Consider the following 25,994-nt stretch of genomic DNA (forward strand, 5'->3'; position numbering starts at 1 on the left):
CACACACACACACACACACACACACACACACAAACACAAGACCTGAGAGATTTCAACATCTCAGCAAACAATGGCTTATGGAGGCATTTTCCTGGCTGGTCGTTTCTAATTAATTTTATTGCCATGAACTTGCAGGAAGTATTTAAACAACTCTCTAGCCCGTGGTGCACTGTGTACTCTGGTATACTCTCTCTGAGTAATTACATTACAGAATACTTTATAGAATTGCTTAAAGGAGTATTTGAATTAAGTGAAATCACTGAATAAACCTTTAAGGGCTCAGAAATTAGGGGCTCCATTTTCGTCACCGCTAAACCCCCCTTATCCCTAAACGTATTTGTCTTTTTCTTTTACCATTTTGAAAAACATTTTTGAATAGTTCAACTAGCCAATCTACATTGACACATTGTGAGCTTGTAGGCCATTTTAACTATTCAAAAATGTTTTGCAAAATATCAAAAAAAGGCAAAGAAGTGGTTTAGTGGTGACGAAAATGGAGCCCTAGGACTCAAACCTAATTAGCCCTGCGTGTGCCTCACTGTGGGGGTATTAAGGTTTATGACTCCTGAAGGACAGTAAAGTCTTTGGATGAGTTTTAAAAGTTTACTTCAGACACTATAAAAGAATCCTGCGGTCTGCAGCTGGTCCGTACTTGAGTGCGTACCAAAGCATTTAATGTGTTTTGCTTTGTGTTTTTCTATTGTTGTGAACCCTGCTTGATTGCTTTCTTGGCCTGCGGGGCTGGCTCGTAAAAATAAATAGATTTAAATTGCAACAGGACTTCAACCTCGTTGAATAAAAGAAGAAACACAAAGCAAAACAAGCACAGCGAATTGCAAAATCTGGCTGAAAATGTTGAAATTGTTTGATGTTGTTGAGGTGAAATTCACATCTTATTGTTATAGCGGCCCTTTAAGCCAGTTAATTCCAAACGTTTTTACCAACCTTTGAAGACCTATAGAATATAGTTTTTTCCACCACGATCCACCCACCGATCGTCTGGAAGGACACGGTAGAGTCTCTGTTGACTGCACAGAAAGAAATATAGCAAAAAATAAATAAAAAATAAGCTAAACTGTCTTGAAAAGGTTGTGATCACGTGATTTCTGGGCGTACTCTCCTTCGTCCCTCCTATAGGATCATTCACGGTCTGCGGAAGAGCGCCCTCTATCGTAACGCCACCGACAACACGAGTGACGACGAGCGATTGTTTATGAACCGCAGCCTGAGCCTTATTTGCAGGCGGCAACATATGAGTTAAAAACGGGCGGCGTGGGATGTGCCCAACATGGACATGGAGACCTGCATGCGGTTTGAGTGGGTGTGGTTGTTGGTGTCCTCCATCTTGGCTCAATGAGTGGGTGTGGTTGTTGGTGTCCTCCATCTTGGCTCAATGAGTGGGTGTGGTTGTTGGTGTCCTCCATCTTGGCTCAATGAGTGGGTGTGGTTGTTGGTGTCCTCCATCTTGGCTCAATGAGTGGGTGTGGTTGTTGGTGTCCTTCCTCCATCTTGGCGCAGGGAAGCTGGAAGAACCGTCACTAAAAAAACGCTCCACACGTCCCAAAGTCTTCTCCCTTCTGGCTCCCAAACTATGGAATGCACTCCCTGTTGCAGTTAGAACTGCTGCAGACTCACTCCCAATCTTCCGCCGTAGTCTGAAGAAAAGAACCACTGAAATATAGAAACATGTGTTTTTCAGTAACATATGTTTCAGGTTAAGAGTGTCTGCTAAATGCCTACATTGTAAATTGCTGTGAACTACAACCACTCACACTTCTTTTGCCATTGGTTAAGGCCCAGTCAAAGTTCACCGATGGTTGCATTCCAATGCGAAACAGAAGATGTTTTATTCACCAGTTAGCTCGCGTTGAGCTGGAAGGAATAATGCTGTTTGTTTTCCATCATGTCACTGTGCCAAGCCAGAACCTTGTTCTAAACATAAACAACACAATGGAAGCATGGCTCCTGGGAGGAAAGCACATCAATCACGTACTGTGCACCGTGCACGTGCCGTGCACTGTGAGGAGTTGTGTGTCTACTTTCCATTCAAAGAAATTCAAGGCAAGAACGTGTATCACCCTCGCACGCACGCACATGCATTAGTATACTTCTGAGGACATCCACATTTTAAAATGTGAAATGAAAGGATTTTGATTATCGTGAATCACAATTATTTTGGTCACAACAATAGTGACATATGAACATTTCATATCATATAGATTTTTCATCATTGTTTAGTTTTAGTAGTTTTGACACATTTTCTTGTTAGTTTTTATAGTGGGTTTTCTAGTTTTTATTCGTTTTTTTTATTTGTTTAGGGATGCTAGCCCCTCCTATCACAGCTTTCCTGGTTAGTGATTGTCTGATCACCCCATAGCGATGATTTGATTGACTGAGCAAAGTACATATTGAAGATAAAAGTGAGGGTGCAAATTGTGATTGGCCAAAATGAGATGATGTATGATGATAAGAGCGCCCCTCACTTCACACGGGTGTGATTTTTTATGCTTAGTTTTAGTTGACGGGGTCTTTGTCCCAGTCTTCGGGGACGTCCTCGCTCATGAGGTGGGGCTCCAGCTTGCCCTCGGCGAAGAGCGTGCAGAATTAATTGGACGATGTTGTCAGCGGTGATGGCCTCGTTCTCCAGCCTGTACTCTGTCGTCATGTCGTGCGTGAGGAGACGGACGGCGGGGCATTGCTCCTTCTTCAGGCCAAAGATCCTCTTGATGACGATCTCGTGTTCGTTGACGTCGGTGTCCATGAAGACAAACATGATCTTGCCCTTGAAGCCTTCTGCTGCCTTCTTGAATTGCTCCATTTTGTCCCCAAAGTCAGGAGCAGTCTTGGACATGACCATAAAGACATGGGACTTGAATTCTCCAACGAATATCTTAGTGACATTCTGCCTTGAGAACTCCGTGACCAGAGGAAGCTGCTTGGCCTTGACGAAGGCTAGGAGGTTGTCGTCGGTAAGCTCTCCATCAAAGGTGTTACGACGCTCGTCAAACGTCTTGAAGAGGACCACAGAGTCTTTGGACACCTCGAACTCTGAGTACACCGCATCGTCAGAGGTCATCCCGAATGCAATATCATCATCATCTACGGCTTCTGCTGCTCTGACGAAGGCCTTGGCGTCCTCGGACTCGGCGTCCTTGAAGAAGCCAATGACAGCCACCTTGTCTGCGATCATAGTCTCTGCCTGCTCGACATCGGCCAGGGTGGCAACGGCTGGGCCCGTACGTTTCTTAAGCCACGCGACGATGCCATGAGCCCGCCTGGCACCGGAGTACTCCCTGCGAGACTCCTTTTCTCCTCCCTTGAAGAACACGACGGTCGGGTACTTCCAGACTCCGTACTCCCGGGCCAGCTCCGTCTCCGCCGTGGCGTCTACCTTACCCAGGCGGATCTCTGAACGTTCGGCCTTCAGCACGCGGGCCGCCTCGGCGAACTCCGGGGCCAGTTCTTTGCAGTGGCCGCACCACGGGGCGTAGAAATCCACCAGGAGGTCAGGGTTGGACTTCAAGGCCTCGTCGAAGTTACCTTTCGTCAGCACCAGGACATCCCCTTCCTCTGTGTTCTGGGTTGACCGGTAAACGCTGGTTAGGAGCAGCATTGCACCAGCCGCGAGCAGTGTGCAGAGTAGGACAACCGTCAAAGTGCTTACCAATGTGTACAATGTGTCCAGAGTGCCAAAGTGGTAACCAATTTTCCCAGTCCCCTCTCTCGCCATCATCTCCTCTCTCGGCATCTCCTTTTTCATCTCCTCTCTCGTCCCCTGCTCTCTCCTCATCTCCTTCTTCACCTTCCACCACATCGAGTCCTCTGTCTTCCCCTTGTCCCTCACCTCCTCTGTCACCATCTCCTAGTGTCTCTCTGGAGAGGAGAAAGATCAACTGGAGTGAGCTATGGCAAATGGAAGCAAGCAACATCAGCTTCATCATAAGAGCTATATATGATGTGCTTCCATCACCAAAAAACCTACATCAGTGGTATGGCGAGGATCCAACCTGCCCCCTCTGCCCAGCTCCAGCGACTCTCAGACACATCATGTCTGGTTGCAAGACCAGCCTCACACAAGGCCGCTACACCTGGAGGCACAATCAGGTCCTCAAGAGCCTGGCTGCAGCACTTGAGATCAAGAGGAGTGCAACAAACTCCTTACCCCCAAGAACAAGCAATCCCAGCAAAACGACAATATTCATCCGGGAGGGACAAAAAAAGCCCAAGCATCCTTCAACAAAGCCAGAAACTGGACACCTAGCCATGGCCCGCGACTGGAAGATGCTTGTCGATATTGGCCAGCAACTCATTTTTCCACCTGAGATTGCTTCCACCAACCTTAGGCCAGACATGGTACTCTGGTCCCCTTCACGCAAGTCTGTGTACATAATAGAGCTCACAGTCCCATGGGAGAACTCTGTTGAGGAGGCCTATGAGCGCAAGAAACTGCGATACACAGAGCTGGCAGCAGACGCAATTCAGCGTGGCTGGAATGCAAAAGTCTGTCCAGTCGAAGTGGGATGCAGAGGATTTGTGGCTTCTTCCACCATCAGGCTACTGAAGGAACTTGGCATCCATGGACAGGCTCTGCGGCAGACAATCAGAACACTTTCTCAAGCAGCTGAAAGAGGCAGCCAGTGGATCTGGATTAAAAGGAAAGACCCTTGCTGGGCTATAAGAACATGACCCCCCCCCCCCCCCCCCCCACACACACACACACACACACATCTGGGAAGAGGACGCCCCTGCCTTGCATAGTCCCGTGGGAGGCAAATCTCAATGATTGGGCATGGGACACAAGCTAAGGCTTGATCACCCTTTAGCTGGCCACCTTTGATGAGGGTGTATAGTGTTGGAAGGCCGAAACACCCGCTGATTCAAAGGCACACTACTGAGGATGTGTCCCAAAATTGACATCATACCCTAGTTGAAATACACCTCCTAATGCCACTCTTAACATCAAGGCAATCTCATGTGAGCCCACACCATCTATTGGCACAATGGACAGTCTTAACATCACGTCCCGTGTTTTATGATTCTTCCCCTTGTCCCTCACCTCCTCTGTCACCATCTCCTAGTGTCTCTCTGCTTCGACTGGAGTGCTAAAAACACTGTTTCTACCGTTTATATATAGGGTTTGACTGGAGGCTTGACACGATGACAATGCCAGTGAACTGGATGCGTGTCACAATGGCGATGCTAGTTGTTTTAACTTGTTTATATCCATATATGGGCTTTCTACGTTGGCATCATGTCAGCACTAGATGTCGCTGTCGTCTCCATACATGGAACTCTAGGTCAGCCCGGGAAAATATGGAGATTGTAATGTTAGACTTGGACAAGAGGTTAGTGGGCCTAATCAGCATTTGTCTTTGTTATGGCTCGGTCACGGTGCTCAAGTATTCTGTACGCACGCACGCACGTACGCCGCGCACAAACACATTCCAGATACTGTAACAGATCGTTGCACGGGGACATTAGCTTTGTCCAGCGCTGCACGGATGACAAATAAATACACCCCAGCATAAAACAATAGAATACACAGTAGTTTTACAGTCTCTCTCTCTCTCTCTCTCTCTCTCTCTCTCTCTCTCTCTCTCCACAGACGCCCTGTGCCTCCAGGGTTTCGACCCCAGCCTGGGTCTCCTCGGCCCCGCCCACCCCATGATGGCACCGGGCATCGGCCTGGTGGCTCCGCCCCCTCTGCCCGCCCCGCCCGACCTGCCCGTCGTCAAGGAGATCATCCACTGCAAGAGCTGCACGCTGTTCCCCCAAAACCCTAGTAAGAACCTAACGCACCCTAATGTTTCCCCAGAACCCTAGTAAGAACCTAACGCACCCTAATGTTCCCCCAGAACCCTAGTAAGAACCTAACGCACCCTAAGAACCTAACGCACCCTAATGTTCCCCCAGAAACTTAGTAAGGACCTAACGCACCCTAATGTTACCCCAGAACCCTAGTAAGAACCTAACGCACCCTAAGAACCTAACACACCCTAATGTTCCCCCAGAACCCTAGTAAGAACCTAACGCACCCTAATGTTCCCCCAGAACCCTAGTAAGAACCTAACGCACCCTAAGAACCTAACGCACCCTATCAGAACCCCAGTAAGAACCCAACACACCCTAAGAAACTAACGCACCCTATCAGAACCCCAGTAAGAACCCAACACACCCTAAGAACCTAACGCACCCTAATGTTCCCCCAGAACCCTAGTAAGAACCTAACGCACCCTAATGTTCCCCCAGAACCCTAGTAAGAACCTAACGCACCCTAAGAACCTAACGCACCCTATCAGAACCCCAGTAAGAACCCAACACACTCTAAGAACCTAACGCACCCTATCAGAACCCCAGTAAGAACCCAACACACCCTAAGAACCTAACGCACCCTAATGTTCCCCCAGAACCCTAGTAAGAACCTAACGCACCCTAAGAACCTAACGCACCCTATCAGAACCCCAGTAAGAACCCAACGCATCCTAAGAACCTAACGCACCTTAATGTTCCCCCAGAACCCTAGTAAGAACCTAACGCACCCTAAGAACCTAACGCACCCTATCAGAGCCCCAGTAAGAACCCAACGCACCCTAAGAACCTAACGCACCCTAATGTTCCCCCAGAACCCTAGTAAGGACCTAACGCACCCTATCAGAACCCTAGTAAGAACCCAACGCATCCTAAGAACCTAACGCACCCTATCAGAACCCCAGTAAAAACCCAACGCATCCTAAGAACTTTAAATAGTTACTGTATCGATTTCAAATTATTGAATCGTATCATATCGGATCACCATAATGAACCAATATGGTCCATGTATCGTATCGTCAACCATGTATCGTGATACGTATCGTATCGCTGTTGCAATGTATCGTTACACCCCTAGCGTACATTCAGTCAAACAGCACCCTTCCCTCCCTCCAAGAATATCGGAAGTGAATTAACAGCTGTCGCTGAACGAAAATGCCTCCAAGATTCAATCAAAACGTGGCGCAAATCTTTGAAAATACATTTCCTTTCACATGCAAACTTAGTTAACTTGTATCTTTACTTCCCAGGAGGAACATAATTATTTTCAGATGTGGGGTCGGCGGCTAATTACACACATACGTTTTGGGGTCCTTGACATTTAATATTTTGTGAACCACTGATTTTCTCCCTTATATGCCAACAAAAAGAACAAGGACGTTATGTACCATTATTAAAGGGCAGAAGAATATGAATTTCACATTGTTTCTGACATGACTGTACAGCCGTGCCAGAAAGCACATGCGTGACCAGACAGGCTGTATTATATATGACAGCAGAGACATTCTGCCACGGCACACCGACGCTCCTTAGACCAAAACATGGGCCTTGCACTGCTCTTACATCAGCCTTCACATCAACTGTATTGTCCCAGAGAGAGAGAGAGAGAGAGAGACTGTAAGACTATACTGTGTATTCTATTGTTTTATGATGGGGTGTATTTATATATTTACATTCGTGCAGCGCTGGACAAAACTAATGTCCCCGTGCGTGTATGCGTGCGTGCGTGCGTGCGTGCGTGCGTGCGTGCGTGCGTGCGTGCGTGCGTGCGTGCGTGCGTACGTGTGTGTGAGGTAATGGCGATGCAAGGTCATCTGTCTTAGCAAGCCATGCCGTGTATAGCGTGGACGTATTGTCCAATAAGGCTCTGTCCACTTGTCATGGCGGTGTGCTTCCTGAGTCCTCCAGACACAGCTATACATTCCACAACACAGCCCACTTGCTGGCATTTGAAAGAACTCTCGGAACGGGTCGGAACTCGGAATCAAACTTCACAAGTCCATTTCGGGTTTGAGACCCACTGTTTTGGACGCGTGAAGCGCTCCAGTGCACGCTAATGCTCATTAAAATACAGTAAAATAGCAACTGTGTCTCAGAGCAGGGCTGTGGACAGTTCAGAAACCTGTCTACTCACTCTGTGTCTCAGAGGAGACAGTTCAGAAACCTGTCTACTCACTCTGTGTCTCAGAGGAGACAGTTCAGAAACCTGTCTACTCACTCTGTGTCTCAGAGGAGACAGTTCAGAAACCTGTCTACTCACTCTGTGTCTCAGAGGAGACAGTTCAGAAACCTGTCTACTCACTCTGTGTCTCAGTGGAGGGCTGTGGACAGTTCAGAAACCTGTCTACTCACTCTGTGTCTCAGAGGAGACAGTTCAGAAACCTGTCTACTCACTCTGTGTCTCAGTGGAGGGCTGTGGACAGTTCAGAAACCTGTCTACTCACTCTGTTGTCTCAGTGTAGGGCTGTGGACAGTTCAGAAACCTGTCTACTCGCTCTGTTGTCTCAGTGTAGTGCTGTGGACAGTTCAGAAACCATGAATTATAGCTAATAATTGAAACGGCAGGCTTTCTACGTTGTGGTATTGCCAATTACACTGAATCAGACGACTGACAGAAATGCCGTCCCCAGACCTCCCCCCTCCCTCGACGCGGGAGCGCCCGCCGGGCTGCAGGACGGTGTTCGTGGGCGGTCTGCCAGAGAACGCCAGCGAGGAGGTGGTCCGCGAGGTGTTCGACCAGTGCGGGGAGATCACGGCCATACGCAAGAGCAAGAAGAACTTCTGTCACATCCGCTACAGCCACGAGTACATGGTGGACAAGGCCCTCTACCTGTCAGGTGCACACACGCACACACGCACGTTAACATGTTAACAGAATGATATTTAACGTTAATAAATCCTCCCTCCAGGCTACCAACATGTTAACAGAATGATATTATATTTATTTTAAAGTTAATAAATCCCTCCAGGCTACAGGATGCGTATCGGCTCCAGCACGGACAAGAAGGATTCTGGGAGGATGCACGTGGACTTCGCCCAGGCGCGCGACGACCTCTACGAGTGGGAGTGTCAGCAGCGGCTGTTCGCCCGCGAGGAGCGCCACCACCACGCGCGCTCGCTCCATGTGCACGTGCACGACCACGACTTCCTCCAACAGCGGCCGCCGTCGCCCGCTCCCATCACGCACTACAGCGAGCACGAGGCGGGGCTGCTCGCTGATAGGCTCAAAGGTATAGAGGCCCCGCCCATCACGCACTATACTCTGATAGGCTCCTCCCATCACGCACTACTCTGATAGGCTCCGCCCAACACGCACTATACTCTGATAGGCTCTGCCCATCATGCACTATACTCTGATAGACTCCTCCCATCACGCACTATACTCTGATAGGCTCAAAGGTATAGAGGCCCCGCCCATCATGCACTATACTCTGATAGACTCCTCCCATCACGCACTACTCTGAGGCTCCGCCCAACACGCACTATACTCTGATAGACTCCTCCCATCACGCACTATACTCTGATAGACTCTGCCCATCATGCACTATACTCTGATAGACTCCTCCCATCACGCACTACTCTGAGGCTCCGCCCAACACGCACTATACTCTGATAGGCTCCGCCCACCATGCACTATACTCTGATAGACTCCTCCCATCACGCACTATACTCTGATAGGCTCAAAGGTATATAGGCCCCGCCCATCACGCACTATACTCTGATAGACTCCTCCCATCACGCACTATACTCTGATAGGCTCCTCCCATCACGCACTACTCTGATAGGCTCCGCCCAACACGCAATACTCTGATAGGCTCAGAGGTATAGGCTCCACCCATCACGCACTACTCCGAGCATGAGGCGGGGCTCAAAGCGGCCCTCAGGTTAATACCAGAATACTGATAAGTAGGTTAGTAGCTTAATGAGTATTATTAAAATTAATTCAGGATTTAAATTCAAATAGCAAAAATAGCTGATCTACAAGTCGCAGTGCGACGCGTTTTGAGCTTGTTTTGCTACGGCAGTATTATGCAATGTGGCCCCTCTGGAGTGAGTGGGGAAATAGTGTGGCCCTCTCCATCGTCAAAGTTGCCCAGCCCTATATCGTTTTATAATTATTTGCAGTATATAAAAAGCAAAGTAACATCTGGGAATAAAATCGGAGAATAAATCCCGTCACAGATCCCACGCTGACAGAACTAATGGCATCTGTAAAAGCGCTCGTTGTCTCGGCAGAAATCATGGATTCCATCTCATCGCCACTTAAGAAAGACTCGTGTTGGACTAACGCTCAATCTACCGTCTGTTATTGAAACAAAGGCATGGGTACTGGCATGTCAACAGGGATGTGATTGGCTCACACTCCCCCCACACACACACTAATTAGGTATTGATTTGCAGTTGGCTTGGATTAGGGCACACATCAGACAGATGTGTTTGCACGCACGCACGCGCACACACACACACACACACACACACACACACACGCACACGCACACGCACACGCACACGCACACACACACACACACACACACACACACACATACACACACATTCTAATATTCTAAGGTATACCTGGTGTTCATCAACGATAATGTTTTTCTCTGAGGTTTAATTTCATCCAGATAAGTATACAGTACGTAGCTATACTAAAAAAAAAGAGGGGGGAGGGGCGGGATGCGGAATAAAAGTTGACAGACATGTCAATTGTCAAGTTCAGTTAACAGTTTTTTCAAAATGATTTTCCAAAAGTAAAAAGGTCAATTGCCATCCGTCTGTTAGAAAAATACTGTATTCGTTCAGAATGTATCGTCTCCCGTGTTCCCACGAAGTAAATGCTCGATAAGAACCCGTCTCGATAAGTCTGATCGATAAGTTGCTAAATGGTGCATTTATATAGCGCCTTTATCCAAGGCGCTTTACATAGATGGTGTATTATTACATTCACCCATTCACACACACATTCATACACCGATACATACTTGTCCACAATTAGACTTCTGAACAAGAGCTAGGATTGGTGACGCCACACAGACTGAACGGATTGGTCTCCTTTAGTAGAGACTACTCTGTATACACATAGGCTACATCACCTTATTTATTTTTTATACGCATACATATTGTACCATGTAGATTAGTCATGTACTTTCTTTCTTTTTTAACTGCAATGATGAGCCTGCACAAACAAGAATTTCACCCATGTTACCTGTAATGTGATGTGACAATAAAGTTTGATTCTGATTCTGATTCTGATTCTGAAACCATGCAAGGCATCAACTAGCACATCAGGAGCAATTAGGGGTTCAGTGTCTTGCTCAAGGACACTTTGACACTAACTCTGGGGGGGCCCACAGGGTTCGAAATGGCAACCTTGCGGTTACCATCCACACCCTGAGACACCGCCGCCGCATTCTCGTTATCAATAAATACGTAGCAGCTCCATCTCTACCTCCTGTACCGATTCAATTCAACATCCAATCACAACGAGGACCATTCAGCACATCACCGCTCCCTATCCGTCTGGAATATCTGCCATAAATAAGCACTATTTTTGTCATGAATAGCTATTTTTTAAATCTATTCCGCGGGCCCCCGAGGGGGAGGGGGGGGGGGGGGTGCATAGCGTTCCATTATTCGCAGAGTCGCGGTTGGTTCTATTCTCTGTTGTGTTGCGGCTCATTGTGGCGTCCTGTAAACGTTCCGCTAATCTGCCGCCGCCGATGGCATCTGAAAAGGTCTCATATCTGCTATCTGGAGGAGGAGAGAGAGAGAGAGAGAGAGAGAGAGAGAGAGAGAGAGCTAGTCTAGCTAGCTAGCGTGGGTGGCGTTGCGCCGCCTGGGTATTGAGCTCATTTAATGGCTGTCTAATTCACTGTGTTACCGCCGTAGTGCGCTGCACCGTGGCGCGCGGCTCTATTATTATTCAAAATGTTAGAGAATACACTCGACACACAGGCCTGCCGAGAGTCACAATTTTCTTCCTTTCTTTCGTTCTTTAGTTTATTTTTTTTAGGTGTGTTGTAGCAAAAAGTCCTCTTTCTGTTTCTGTCCCGTGGTCGAAACCTTGCATGTCCAGACGTGTCGGCCTAATCTTCAGCGTTGTGAAGTAAACGGGTGGGGGTGTCCCCTGGAACAACATATTTTCAGAATTTCCCTAATTTCATATAATTGTTGGGGGTCCTTGACATGAAATAGTTTGAGAACCACTGACATAGAAACATAGGGTTTTTCAGAAAACCGTCATGATTTAGAAGACACTTGTAGAATCATGCTCTCAGGTCTAAATGGCTTAAACACATTCCCTGCCGTTGGCGCAGATCTACGTCAATGGTCCTTTATAGTGGTTTATTTTCCACCACTGCCCATAACATACGTACATTCACAATGTCTCTCTCTCTCTCTCTCTCTCCCTATCTCTCTCGCCCCACTAGACGAGGGTCAGTTCAGCGAGGCCATGGCGGTGCTGGTGTCGTGGGTGGACCGCGGCGAGGTGACCCGCCGCACCGCCAACCACTTCTACTCCCTGATCCAGGCGGGCAACGGACACGTGCGGCGGCTGATGGGCGAGAAGGCGGCGCACGAGGACGAGATGGAGCTCGCCAAGGAGCACTTCAAGAACGCCCTGATGGCCATCCTCATGCAGTGTAAGAGCAGCACAGCAGCTAGCGCCCCCTAGTGGCCACCGTTGTTATTTCATACACTGGTGAATGAGCGCCCTGATGGCCATCCTCATGCAGTGTAAGACGAGACGCCCACAGCACAGTTTATTGTTTTTATTCAACATTTATTTATTTATGCAGGAGAATCTCTTCGTACAAGGGAGAGGCCTGTTCAGGGAACAGGGAATCAACTGATATCATACAGTGAAGAAGTGGTCCGCACACAGGCTTTGCTCCAACAGTGTTTATTTGTGTTAAAACACCATTAAATTAAGTAGTGTCCTATAATTTAATGGTGTTTTAACACAAATAAACACTGTTGGAGCAAAGCCTGTGTGCGGACCACTTCTTCACTGTATGTATCTACCATTGTCCAGCACCATGAGCCAAGAACTGGATGTGCGCAAACCACCTGCTTTTTAATCTAATCAACTGATATCAGCCAGTAAGTTACTTATCAAGACAATGCAATGGAGTCAGCTCACCTGGAGCCTACTGGCTGCGATTAGGAAACACAAAGACGTCCGATTGGTCACTTCTGACACCCTTAATTGTCCGACAAAGTAGGTCATTAATTTATGAAGAAAGGAAACACGGAGATACAAGGTTTCTAAGTCTGTGTAACATCATTGGAGGTAGATTATTTATAACCAGCGTTGTAGTGCTACTGTTTGAAGTGGGGGGGGGGGGGCGCCCCATAAGACACGTACGGTGCATGCGCACATGCACGCACATTTGCATATTTAAACAGGCAGACGTGTATAGCCTATTTTAGAAACAGGGTTTAAATTGCGTAATCGTATCCATAAAAGTCAAAAATATATTTTTGCCAAAATAATAATTTTAGAGGTGGTGGGTGGTGCTCCCCCACGCTCCCCTCAACTTACTGTGTATCTACTGTATCAATAAAAAAAACGAAAAATATATATTAAAAAAATAATGGTGGAAATGGAGGAGGAAATAATGTATGACGTATCGTCCGTCCGTCCGTCCGTCCGTCTGGTGTTCCCAGAACTCTCACAGCAATAAAATAACACCACGACCCTGTAAATTAAGTCGTGCATGGCAAGCAGTGGTTTCCACCACGGTGCTCAAATGTTTTACTTCAGTACAGTACTTATGAGTAAATGTAGCGAGTTACTTTCCACCACTGCATTGGCATGACACCAGCGTCCAGTATGATGTGGCTAACGAGTTTAAAGGACCACTTCACCACTTTTCAACCTATCTTCATATAATAGGTCCTCACTAATTATCATGATAAAATGGCATGCTTTTCTACTCGGTCTGTGTCTCATAGGAGGGCTGTGGGAAGTTCAGAAACCCGTCCACCTGCAGTGACATCATCGATGGGGAATCCAAGCTAATAGAAACTGCAGGCTTTCTAGTCCTGAAAAGTTGCAATGCGAAAATGGAAGCAATTGTTCTCACGATAATAAAAAACGAAACATTTTTGTAAAAATAAATCTTGTTTAAAAATAAATCTGCCTAACAATTTACAATTTAGGCATTTATTTAGCAGACGCTCTTAATCCAGAGCGATTTACATTAAGCAAGAACAAAAAAGCATCATACATCACAGAAAATCACATAAAAAGCATTTATCATGAAACATGCGTAAGCTAAGAACGTAACAGTGGAATATCTATATAATGAAACTATACATATAAACTATACATATATACTATACTATGCTATACACATGTACTATGACGTGCTATGGCTACATACAATGCAATTATAGTGCTGTCTACATAACATGCTATAAGTCTGTATCAAAAGCTATTTAAGTCTACAGAAATGCTATCTAAGGGGGTAGGGTAAGTGCTATGGGCCATGATAGAGTCTGAAAAGGTGGGTTTTCAGACTACGGCGGAAGATTGGGAGTGATGCTGCAGTTCTGACTGCAATGGGAAGTGCATTCCACAGTTTTAGAGCCTAAGGATGATGTCACTGGGTTTCTGAACTGACACAGCCCTCCTATGAGACACAGAGTAGAAAGAAATGGTAGCATTTTATCATGATAATTAGTGAGGACCTATTATAAGGTTGAAAAGTGGTGAAGTGGTCCTTTAATGATTAGGGCGTCTGCGTATAGCCTACATTAGCTGTAATTGCGGCGGAGCGGTCCGGCATCCCAGTCTAGCTGTCCTGTCTCAGACAGTCTTAAGTGGAGTGTGCCGTCTCTGGGGGGCCGTTCGACGTTTCAAACTGTCGCTGCTTCTGTGCGGTACATTCTAATGAGGTGATTCACAGGGTAATTTTCCCCAGCATTAATGTAATGCAGAGAGAGTGTACTAGTGACTCATAGACGTGTTACATGGACGTCTGCGCCAGTTGGCCACGCTAACCGGAGTTAATTTATAGTCTCTTCCTGTGGCACAGTGTTGGCTATAGAGAGACGCCCCCTTTCACATCGACATGATTCCCCATTCATTTTCCCCATAGACGTTTCAAAATGTATTCATTTAAAGACCTTTAAAGCCTCGGACAAAGGAAAAACAACAACAAAAGTGTTGTGCCCGGCTTCCCTTTTTTCATCTTTTTAATTATGTTCCGCCCCAAAAAATGTGTTTATTGTCATGATTTGTCAACTCGGCTGTTGGCTCTGTCCGAGGGTTTAAAGGTCTTTAAATATAGAAACTGTGGTGAAAATGAATGGGGAATTATTTCCTGGTGCCCTTGTCGTTCTGAAAGGGGGAAGTGGGACTGCGATGCTCTATAAAACCATTTCCTTCTGCCATACGGTCTTCCATACCGTTTAATCTTTGCTATCGCATAAATTAATCCTAATAGTCGATCAGCTTTATTTATACTTAGTACAATAAGGGCAAGCCTGCATTTTCAATGTAGCCGAGGTTACAATACGCATACATAGTACAATCAATACACCCACAGCACAATACATTATAAATCAGGGTAAATTACAAAGGAACTTTAATGCCGAGCAACCAGTCAAACAAACAAACAAACAAAAATAACTCCTTTGAACGGACCGAATGACGGCAGGGAGCTCAGTTATAAAGAGTTGTGGAGTTCATTCCAGGATGTTGGGCCGCTGGCAGAAAAGGTTGACTTGCCCAGCTCTGTGAAATGAGCATGAAATACAAGGGTATGTTGGTGAACGCAAATGACAAGCAGATGACGGCTTCAGTTCGCAACTTTTAGAACGAAGGTACTATACTTGCTCTCTAACCGGTAACCGGAATGTGTGAACTGTCAGCAGAAACCTTGTATCTCCATTCCATATAGGGACAGAGAGCTCTAGCAGGAGTAAGTACCATCCTTCGGCTCTGGGCGTCTGTATCTCCACAGACACAGAAAGGTAAACGCCTCCTTCCTTTGGCTCTGGGGCGTCTGTATCTCCACAGACATAGAAAGGTAGACGCCTCCTTCGGCTCTGGGGCGTCTGTATCTCCACAGACATAGAAAGGTAGACGCCTCCTTCGGCTCTGGGGCGTCTGTATCTCCATAGATAGACATAGAAAGGTAGACGCCTCCTTCGGCTCTGGGGCGTCTGTATCTCCACAGACATAGAAAGGTAGACGCCTCCTTCGGCTCTGGGGCGTCTGTATCTCCATAGACATAGAAAGGTAGACGCCTCCTTCGGCTCTGGGGCGTTTGTATCTCCACAGACATAGAAAGGTAGACGCCTCCTTCGGCTCTGGGGCGTCTGTATCTCCACAGACACAGAAAGGTAAACGCCTCCTTCCTTCGGCTCTGGGGCGTCTGTATCTCCACAGACATAGAAAGGTAGACGCCTCCTTCGGGCTCTGGGGCGTCTGTATCTCGAGAGGAGGTAAGCTTCTGTGACGCACACGTGAGTCACAGAAGGTGACGTTCGGTAGGCCAATCAGAGGCAATATAAACGTTTGTTTACTCATGCCAATGGTAAGTATTGTGCACTGCTCCCCTGACAGAGCCCTGGAGCCCAGGGACAGAGCGCTCTAGTGACAGAGCCCTGGAGTCCAGGGACAGGGCTATCTTAAGCTGAGTCACTTTTGCTCAGTCACAGGTAGGAAACTAGCTCCTCTCTCTCGCTCTCTCTCTCTCTCTCTCTCTCTCTCTCTCTCTCTCTCTCTCTCTCTCTCTCTCTCTCTCTGTCTGTCTGTAATAATAAAAGTCAGCCCTGAAGGAAGTCAACCTGCAGCATGTGATCAGTAAGTGTACAGTAAGTACAGTTAAGTACAGTACAGTAAATAACCAAAGGACAGGAGAAGAGAGATCACATGACCAACAATTAACCCTCTGTCAGGACAACACACAATCCACAAGATGATCAGACAAAACTGATTTATTTATTTATGTTTTGTCTAAACACTTTTTCTTTTTGCATTGGAGCCCTCGTCAACTGTCAACCTGCCTCATTGCTTGTGTGAGAATATATTTCAGTTTATACTGCTAATTGGACCAACGTTGTTCAATATCCTTTGCTTTACTTGATCAGGGCCCACTTGAAAACCTTGAACATTTGTATTGGGGATGTCCCGACACTTTTTTTCATTCCCGATCCGATACCACAATTTCTGTGTTAGCCGATACCGAATACAGATACCAGTGTTGTGTTTATAGCTATCTAGTAGCTATATATCTTGTGTTGTGTTTATACCTATCTAGATATATATCTCGTGTTGTGGAAGCAAACTCCACATGCATCTGACCATCAATCCATATGACCCGAAATGAATAAGGGGCCGATACCGATACTTTCTCCTTTAGCGATACAGTATCGGGACATCTCTAATATGTGTATCCTAAATGTACCGCTAGCTCCTCACTCCATATTGACAACATCTGGTCTCTCTCTCCTGTCTGGTGAGTGACAGCTCAGTCTCTGCTGGTCCCAAACGCTGCGTAAAAGGCTTGTCTTGTCTTGACCCCCTCCTCCTCTTCCTCCTCCTCTTCCTCCTCGCCCCCTCCCTCCTCCTCCTCCTCCCCCCCACTCTCCTCCTCCTCCCCCCCCAAAGTCGAGCAGATCACGAGTGTTTTCACCGCCGCCACCAGACAAAAGGCCTGGGACCATTTCTCTAAAGCACAGCGCAAGAACATAGACATTTGGCGCAAGCAGTGCGAGGTTGGTATACCTTTTATTTTATTTTATTTTAGGGGCGGGACGATTCAATTATACCTTCCAATTTGACACGATATCGATGCCTATAGGGTGCTGATTCAATTTATATTGCGATTCTTTAAAAAAAGAAATTCAAAAAAAATATTTTTCTGATTCTTAGAAAAAGAAAAAAGAACAATTCACAATTCTATTTTTAAATCGTGGCGATATTTGAGTGAATCGTTTTTTTTTCCACCCCTACAGTATATTTCTCCCTCTCCCTAAACAAACCACTTGTTTTACATTTTTAAATTGTAGTTTGTTGTAGTTTTATTTTCTGTTTGTTTAGCCTGTGTAGTTTTCACCCTGCATTTGACATGAGAGACCTGCTAAAACGTGACCTGTGCCCTCACAGACAGACAGGCAGGCAGCCTCTCTCTCCCTCTCTCTCTATCACCCTCTCTCTCTCCCCTATCTCTCTCCCTCTCTCTCTCTCTCTCTCTCTCTCTCCCCCCTTCTCTCTCTCTCTCTCTCTCTCTCTCTCTCTCTCTCTCTCCCCTCCTCTCTCTCTCTCTCTCTCTCTCTCTCTCTCTCTCTCTCTCTCTCTCCCCTCCCCCCCCCCCCTCTCTCTCTCTCTCTCTCTTTCTCTCTCTCTCTCTCTTCCCCCCCACAACTCTAATCACCTCCTAGAAAGCAGCTGCCATGGCAACCAAGCGGTTTCCAAGGTTAAGGCTCCGATCAATTATTTATCTGGAGTCAAATCTATAAGGAGTGGAGTGAGAGCATCACAATGCCCCAGGAGGGAAACACAAGATGAAAGGATCGGGGAGGATTAGTCTGAGCAGCGCTCGGTGCAAACACACAGCCAGCGCTGGCCTGGGGGGGGCCAACAACATGGAGGCGTAAACTAAAGTCCTACTGTTGGTAGCATTAATTTTAGTAGTCTTTTATCCACACCCCGATAGTACAGCCTTGTTCTACAGGGCCGGTTCTAAAATGACGGATGTATAGGGAGGGGAGGGGGACGACGACGACACTATACACTATATGTTCTACACTATAGAACACTATGTTATCATCACGCTCCGCAAGAAGGAAAGAAAGAAAGAAAGAAACAAACAAACAAACAAACACAGAAAGAAAGAAACACAGAAAGGCAGAAAGAAAGAAAGAAAGAAAGAAGTATAAAGTATAAAATCAGTCCTATTGCTGTCTGTGGGGACATTATAACATGTCTGTACAGAACAACAGGTAAGAGCGATTAGTGGTCCTCAAACGTCTTCATGTCAAGGAGCCCCAAGTTGGACCTCCGCTTGGAAAGATGTGTGTGTGCCAGGGACCCCCCATAAGAGAAAGATTATGTTATTATTATTATTATTATGTGTTAAACACGTTCATAAACATGGCCATGTTCCCCCCCAAATATTCACTCTTTCAATAGCTGCTTTTTTAGCATTTTTTCACATCTAAATGAAATTGTTAGAGCGTCATGGGTCTGTAACTCTGGGACTCTAAATAAATAAATCTCCCTGAAATTGTCTCTTGATATAAAATTGTCCATTTTAACATGCCTGGGGGGCAATAAAAAATGGTGGTCTGTGGCCTAACACATATCAACCTGGCCTGAGGGGTCCTAACACATATCAACCTGGCCTGGGGGGGTCCTTAACATTAACACGTCTGAGAATCATTACGACACACTAACTAAGACACAGTAAGTCACGCCGACGACTTCACAATTATCGTATAAATTTTGCCTTTTTAAAAGCACAGCCGGTAAGTCCAATAAACCCAAGCATAGCTCTCACGCAGAGAGCCGTAGCGGTCGTTGTGGGGCTGTATTAGGAGACAGGGACGTGGACACACGTCGGACATCAAAGGGGGCTTCAGCCCCTGACCCCTTTCACCCGTCTGTAGAACAACTGCCCTCTCCAGATCATGGAGTTAGAACTCCATGCCGTTACGCCGTATCTCCACTAGCTAAAAGAGTGCTGGGTTGCGCCCCGAAAATAGCTGATCGACAAGCTCACAATGCGTCGCAACACGGCGCGTTGTGAGCTTGTAGATCTGCTATGTTCGCAATTTTTGTCCAAATGTACCCCTCTTTACGGGATTTCAGCCCCTGCCCCTCTAAAGGGCCTTCCAAACGTGAAGCGAGGAATGCAGGCGTTGTTGCCTGGATCAAGGACATGTCTCCTCCAGGTCTGCTCCAGAGGGGCGCAACAACGCAAGCGTAAAAAAAAAATCTAAACTGAATCCAGGTCTGGTAAGTCGCGGGCGTGTGCACGAAACGAGCACACACGCAACAAATTCACGGGACCGCGCTCACGTTAAACACGCTTGCGTTGTCGCACCATGACTGCTCCCCCGAGCTCCGCGCAAAAACGCAGGTCTCACTGAAAATGAACTAGGCACGTTTTATCCCTTCACGTTTGAAAGGCCCTTAACACTCTCTGCACGTTCCTGTTAGGAGACACACACACACTCGACCGCGACGTCTATTTCTCTGCTTCGTCAAAAGAACCGTCATTATTTCTCTGGTGTGAAATCAGAGATGTGGAAAAATGGAGCCATAATGAGTGCAGCAGCCATACAGAAGCTCCTGCTTCTCCTCCTCCTCTGGGCCTGTGAGGAATATAGATAGATGGGCTTAGATAACGCTGCCGGCAGCCAGGCCGGGCTGCTCGGTTCCACACATTTCTCTTCGCTATGCCTCCCCGCCTGACTCCATCACTGATAGCACACATACCCAAAAAAAAGCCCTTCGTTGGCTTATTCTCCCACTCTTAAGTGTTATAACTTTATCTGAGGAGAGCAGGAGATTAACCTCACGTCGTCCAGACTTTCCACCTCGGAGGAAAGGCTTTTTTTCCCCTCCTATTTTGTCAACCCGGGATTTTTTCACCCAGAGTAAATTGTCTATAATGTAATTCTGGGCGCTGCACTCAGCTGCTCTAGTCTGCAGACTGTGGTTAGAAGCATGCAGCTTCTGCAGAAAAAAGCAATTCTCCTGAATGCTGCCTTCCGGCATGGCATTGGAAAGGAAAGGAGTGGCATTTGCATTTCTTTCACCATGTATACAGTAAATGCTGCATTCGTGGTCTGGAAAGGACATGAGTTGTTTTACAGACGGGTAAAAGGGGTCAGGGGCAGAAGCCCCCTTTGATGTCTATGTGTGCACATCCCTTGTCATACCAATAAAAACACAATTAGTTATTGTCATTGTTTTTAACCAGATTGTTGGTGTTTAATGTTGTTTGTTCCAAGAGAAAGTGATGTGGCCTGATGATGTCAGCTGAGTATTAACCACTTATACGTATTTAGTCACCTGTGATAATCTCCACATATCTTCATTATATTTATGTTCTTTTAAAAAACATGCAGTAATCCTGGTCTCTAAACTGCCTCCCCCTGGCCAGCCGGGGCGCCTGATGGAGGGGAAAGGAACTGGTCGGAATAACGTGTTCCTTCCACGCGCTACGTCCAGCCGGGGAAACTCCCCCCTGTCAGGTGAAAAGAAGCAGCTTGGATTCCTCATGCACAGAAGGAAGCATGAGGTCAGTCCGCTGCCCCCCCAGGTTGGCAGAGGAAGTGTAGCGCCCAGGATTACATTAGATAATTGACGCTGGGTGAAAAAACTGGGTTGCAAAATCGTGGGATAAAAATTATGATAAAAAAATAATTAATAACAATTATGTTCTCTTCACATTTTGTGAATGAAGACTCATTTTGTAACTTCATAATTAAATCACAAGATGGAAATCTGGCTTTTAACTCTGTGTATCCTTAATTTTTAGACTATAGTCGTGTAGTCGGTTATACTAATTTAATTTGTAAACGTCTCAAGATAATACAGATTTTTTTAGCTTGCAGTCCTCCTTGAATTTTGCGATGGTTGAGTAGGCCTGCTGATCTGAGCAGAGATATCATGATGATAGGACAACATGGTGAACCCAGCAGCCTCTTATCTTAACTCCAAGCTCCACACATGAGCTTGGAGATTTTATATAATCGTATATATTTTTCTATTTATTATTTTTCTATTTTGTAATATTTTCTGACGACGACAAGTTGTGACGATTGTTTACATGAAGCAGCGTTTGGTGCTGAGGGGCCCGTCCACTGTGTGTGTGTGTGTGTGTGTGTGTGTGTGTGTGTGTGTGTGTGTGTGTGTGTGTGTGTGTGTGTGTGTGTGTGTGTGTGTGTGTGTGTGTGTGTGTGTGTGTGTGTGTGTGTGTGTGTGTGTACGTGCATGCGTGTGTGCGTGCATGCTGTGGTTGTGATGTCACAGGAGCTGAGGAACGCCCACAGCGATGACATTATGGGGTTCCGGCGGGAGGAAGAGATGGAGATGTCGGACGACGACGACTCCGATCAGAGTCCCTGCAAGAAGATCTGCATGGAGGAGAATGGTACGTACGTAGGGCCAGAGGAGAATGGTACGTACGTAGGACCAGAGGAGAATGGTACAGACGTAGGGCCAGAGGAGAATGGTACAGACGTAGGGCCAGAGGAGAATGGTACAGACGTAGGGCCAGAGGAGAATGGTACAGACGTAGGGCCAGAGGAGAATGGTACAGACGTAGGGCCAGAGGAGAATGGTACGTACGTAGGACCAGAGGAGAATGGTACGTACGTAGGACCAGAGGAGAATGGTACAGACGTAGGGCCAGAGGAGAATGGTACAGACGTAGGGCCAGAGGAGAATGGTACGTACGTAGGGCCAGAGGAGAATGGTACGTACGTAGGGCCAGAGGAGAATGGTACGTACGTAGGGCCAGGGAGGAGAATGGTACAGACGTAGGGCCAGAGGAGAATGGTATGTACGTAGGGCCAGAGGAGAATGGTACGTACGTAGGACCAGAGGAGAATGGTACAGACGTAGGACCAGAGGAGAATGGTACAGACGTAGGACCAGAGGAGAATGGTACGTACGTAGGGCCAGAGGAGAATGGTACAGACGTAGGGCCAGAGGAGAATGGTACGTACGTAGGGCCAGAGGAGAATGGTACAGACGTAGGGACAGAGGAGAATGGTACAGACGTAGGGCCAGAGGAGAATGGTACGTACGTAGGGCCAGAGGAGAATGGTACGTACGTAGGGCCAGGGAGGAGAATGGTACAGACGTAGGGCCAGAGGAGAATGGTACGTACGTAGGGCCAGGGAGGAGAATGGTACAGACGTAGGGCCAGAGGAGAATGGTACAGACGTGTGTGTATCGTTTCCGTATCCGCTCTAGACTCTAGAGCGGATCATCAGCCTGCAAAGCAACTCTATCCCAACCCAGTCTACTGTTACCCTCAAGCCCACAGTACCACCAAGGCTCGTGAAAATACTAACGAGTTACTTTTGGAAAATAGCAACATATTATTAATAGTATTACTCAAAATGTAAAGTAATTAGAAGTTACTGGAGAGAAAAAAAAATACTTTCATAAAGTTACTTTAGTTACTTTCCAACACGGCTCTTGTGGATCTTCAGATGCTGCACATAGTTTCCTACTGTAGTTATGCTTGTTCTTCATCCAAATCCTGTGGTTGTTCCAGAGCTTAGTGTCGTGAATGTGATGCAAAGCTTCCATTAAGTCTGCGGTGAGAAGAAACCACCACTTCCAAATCGAATGCCATCTCGTGCAGTCTCAGCCCAAATGTGGTTAACCCATTTTGGGCGCGAACCCCTTTTGGTGGGTTAAGCATTATGTTATACTTTAGCTATTGAAAAATAGCACATCTACAAGCTCATAGCGCGGCACCAAGTGCCGCGCTAAGAGCTTGTAGGTCTGCTATTTTTTGAAAAATCGTGAAAATATGGCGCAAATCTTTGAATATATTCGTTTCTAAGTCAAATCTTTGCTTCTGGGGGGGTCCCTGGAACAACATATTTTCAGATGGGGGTCGGCGGTCAATTACAGATAATTCTGGGGGTAAGTAAGTAAGTAAAATTTATTTATATAGCACTTCTCACAGAGAAAACTCACAAAGTGCTTTACATGCAGGAATTAAAAACAAAGACAGGCAAAATACAACAAAATAGTAGTCGAACAAATAACAGGAACATACGATTGATTTATGTTCCTGTTTCATGTCAATGGTCCTTGACATGAAACACTGACATAGAAACATGAGGTTTTACAGAAAGAATTAGCATTTAGAAGACATTTATTTTAGAATCGTCCTCAGGACTAGACGTGGTTAACTTTCCTCCAGTGCTTCATTCTTTATGACTCATAGTCTGTTCTGAGTTCTGACTAACAAAAACCAACAACAATGGATTATGGAACGTATACTTCTTCTCCCTCCGGGGTGGTGAGGTTAGCAGCCGCTGGAAGCACCATGTAATTCAGAAGGAAAACAAACATTCAGAGCATTCTGAGTCCCAAAGACGCCAGTTGGTACGGCAGCACACAGTGGCAATGCCCAAAAGCTGTGTGGTCTAGCACTAGCATGTGAACCCATTCTGACCTGAGATCAGATTCTAAAAACGTCTTCTATGTCCTGACAGTTTTCTGAAAAAGCTATGTTTCTGTGTCAGTGGTTCTTAGATTTTTCCAAAAATAGCAGACCTACAAGCTCATAGCGCACCACTCGGTGATGAGCTTGTAGATCTGCTATTTTTCAATAGCTGAAGCATAACATAATGCTAACACCAAAAGGGGTTCCCGCCCAAAATGGGTTAAATTCATATTTAGAAAATGTTTCAGATGTCAAACATTTCTGAGAGGATGGAATGGTGATGGATGATGATGATGACGGTCATCTAAAAAGAATGGGCTGGGAGGATTATTTGCAAATGGGCTCCCAAACCACTTACTGTATTGATACAATAACATTGGTATAAATTAATGAATGTACAAACCAGTGGCGTTTCCAGGATTTACATTTTGAGCAGGCAAGATGTGTTAATTGTCCTCTCCCCGCCACAATCAGTATAGCACTAAAGGTTTTCAAAGAGATATACCTGCCAGACAGTATGAGTATAGGATACAAAGAGGTATACCTGCCAGACAGTATAGGATACAAAGAGATATACCTGCCAGACAGTATAGGATACAAAGAGATAAACCTGCCAGACAGTATAGGATACAAAGAGATATACCTGCCAGACAGTATAGGATACAAAGAGATAAACCTGCCAGACAGTATAGGATACAAAGAGATATACCTGCCAGACAGTATAGGATACAAAGAGATATACCTGCCAGACAGTATAGGATACAAAGAGATATACCTGCCAGACAGTATAGGATACAAAGAGATATACCTGCCAGACAGTATAGGATACAAAGAGATATACCTGCCAGACAGTATAGGATACAAAGAGATATACCTGCCAGACAGTATAGGATACAAAGAGATATACCTGCAGACAGTAGGATACAAAGAGATATACCTGCCAGACAGTATAGGATACAAAGAGATATACCTGCCAGACAGTAGGATACAAAGAGATATACCTGCCAGACAGTAGGATACAAAGAGATAAACCTGCCAGACAGTATAGGATACAAAGAGGTATACCTGCCAGACAGTATAGGATACAAAGAGATAAACCTGCCAGACAGTATAGGATACAAGAGGTATACCTGCCAGACAGTAGGATACAAAGAGATATACCTGCCAGACAGTAGGATACAGAGAGATATACCTGCCAGACAGTATAGGATACAAAGAGATAAACCTGCCAGACAGTATAGGATACAAAGAGGTATACCTGCCAGACAGTATAGGATACAAAGAGATAAACCTGCCAGACAGTATAGGATACAAAGAGATATACCTGCCAGACAGTATAGGATACAAAGAGATATACCTGCCAGACAGTATAGGATACAAAGAGATATACCTGCCAGACAGTATAGGATACAAAGAGATAAACCTGCCAGACAGTATAGGATACAAAGAGATATACCTGCCAGACAGTATAGGATACAAAGAGATAAACCTGCCAGACAGTATAGGATACAAAGAGATATACCTGCCAGACAGTATAGGATACAAAGAGATATACCTGCCAGACAGTATAGGATACAAAGAGATATACCTGCCAGACAGTATAGGATACAAAGAGATATACCTGCCAGACAGTATAGGATACAAAGAGATATACCTGCCAGACAGTATAGGATACAAAGAGATATACCTGCCAGACAGTAGGATACAAAGAGATATACCTGCCAGACAGTATAGGATACAAAGGCTGAAAGGCATTAATTTACATTCCAATGGGTGATTGAGGGTCGCGCTCTAGAACCGCAACGGCCAATCAGCTGTCCACTAATAGTTCTCAGGTCTTGTTTTTGAGTGGTGCAACCACTCCAAGGAACAGCAATGTCCGTGTCCGCCTATCTACGTGACGTTAACCCACCCATGCACATATGTGACTGTGAGCACCAGTATGACTATGAGTACCAGTAGGGGCGCTGTTGTGCCAGAAACAGAGAGAGAGAGACAATGCAGCACTGTTGCCTGCTAATGAGA

The 25,994-nt window shown here is 46.2% G+C and overlaps 1 protein-coding gene and 1 pseudogene across 2 annotated transcripts in view; one reads left to right on the top strand and one right to left on the bottom strand.

The window, feature by feature from the left end:
• The window catches only part of LOC310866883 (ecto-NOX disulfide-thiol exchanger 1-like), a 125,533-nt gene that overhangs the window by 89,793 nt on the left and 9,746 nt on the right, over positions 1-25,994 (top strand). The window contains exons 5-10 of the mRNA XM_083776679.1: positions 5,606-5,782; positions 8,439-8,645; positions 8,778-9,038; positions 12,240-12,452; positions 17,435-17,541; positions 21,809-22,099. Of these exons, the coding sequence (XP_083632805.1) occupies positions 5,606-5,782; positions 8,439-8,645; positions 8,778-9,038; positions 12,240-12,452; positions 17,435-17,541; positions 21,809-22,099 (1,256 nt within the window). The remainder of the gene's footprint in view (positions 1-5,605; positions 5,783-8,438; positions 8,646-8,777; positions 9,039-12,239; positions 12,453-17,434; positions 17,542-21,808; positions 22,100-25,994) is intronic.
• On the bottom strand, positions 2,515-3,859 carry LOC310866378 (protein disulfide-isomerase-like; annotated as a pseudogene). The gene has a single exon. The product of its transcript is annotated as a protein disulfide-isomerase-like (transcript).

This window comes from Protomyctophum parallelum (assembly GCF_964188405.1).
Source record: "Protomyctophum parallelum genome assembly, chromosome: 11".
Lineage (NCBI taxonomy): Eukaryota > Metazoa > Chordata > Actinopteri > Myctophiformes > Myctophidae > Protomyctophum > Protomyctophum parallelum.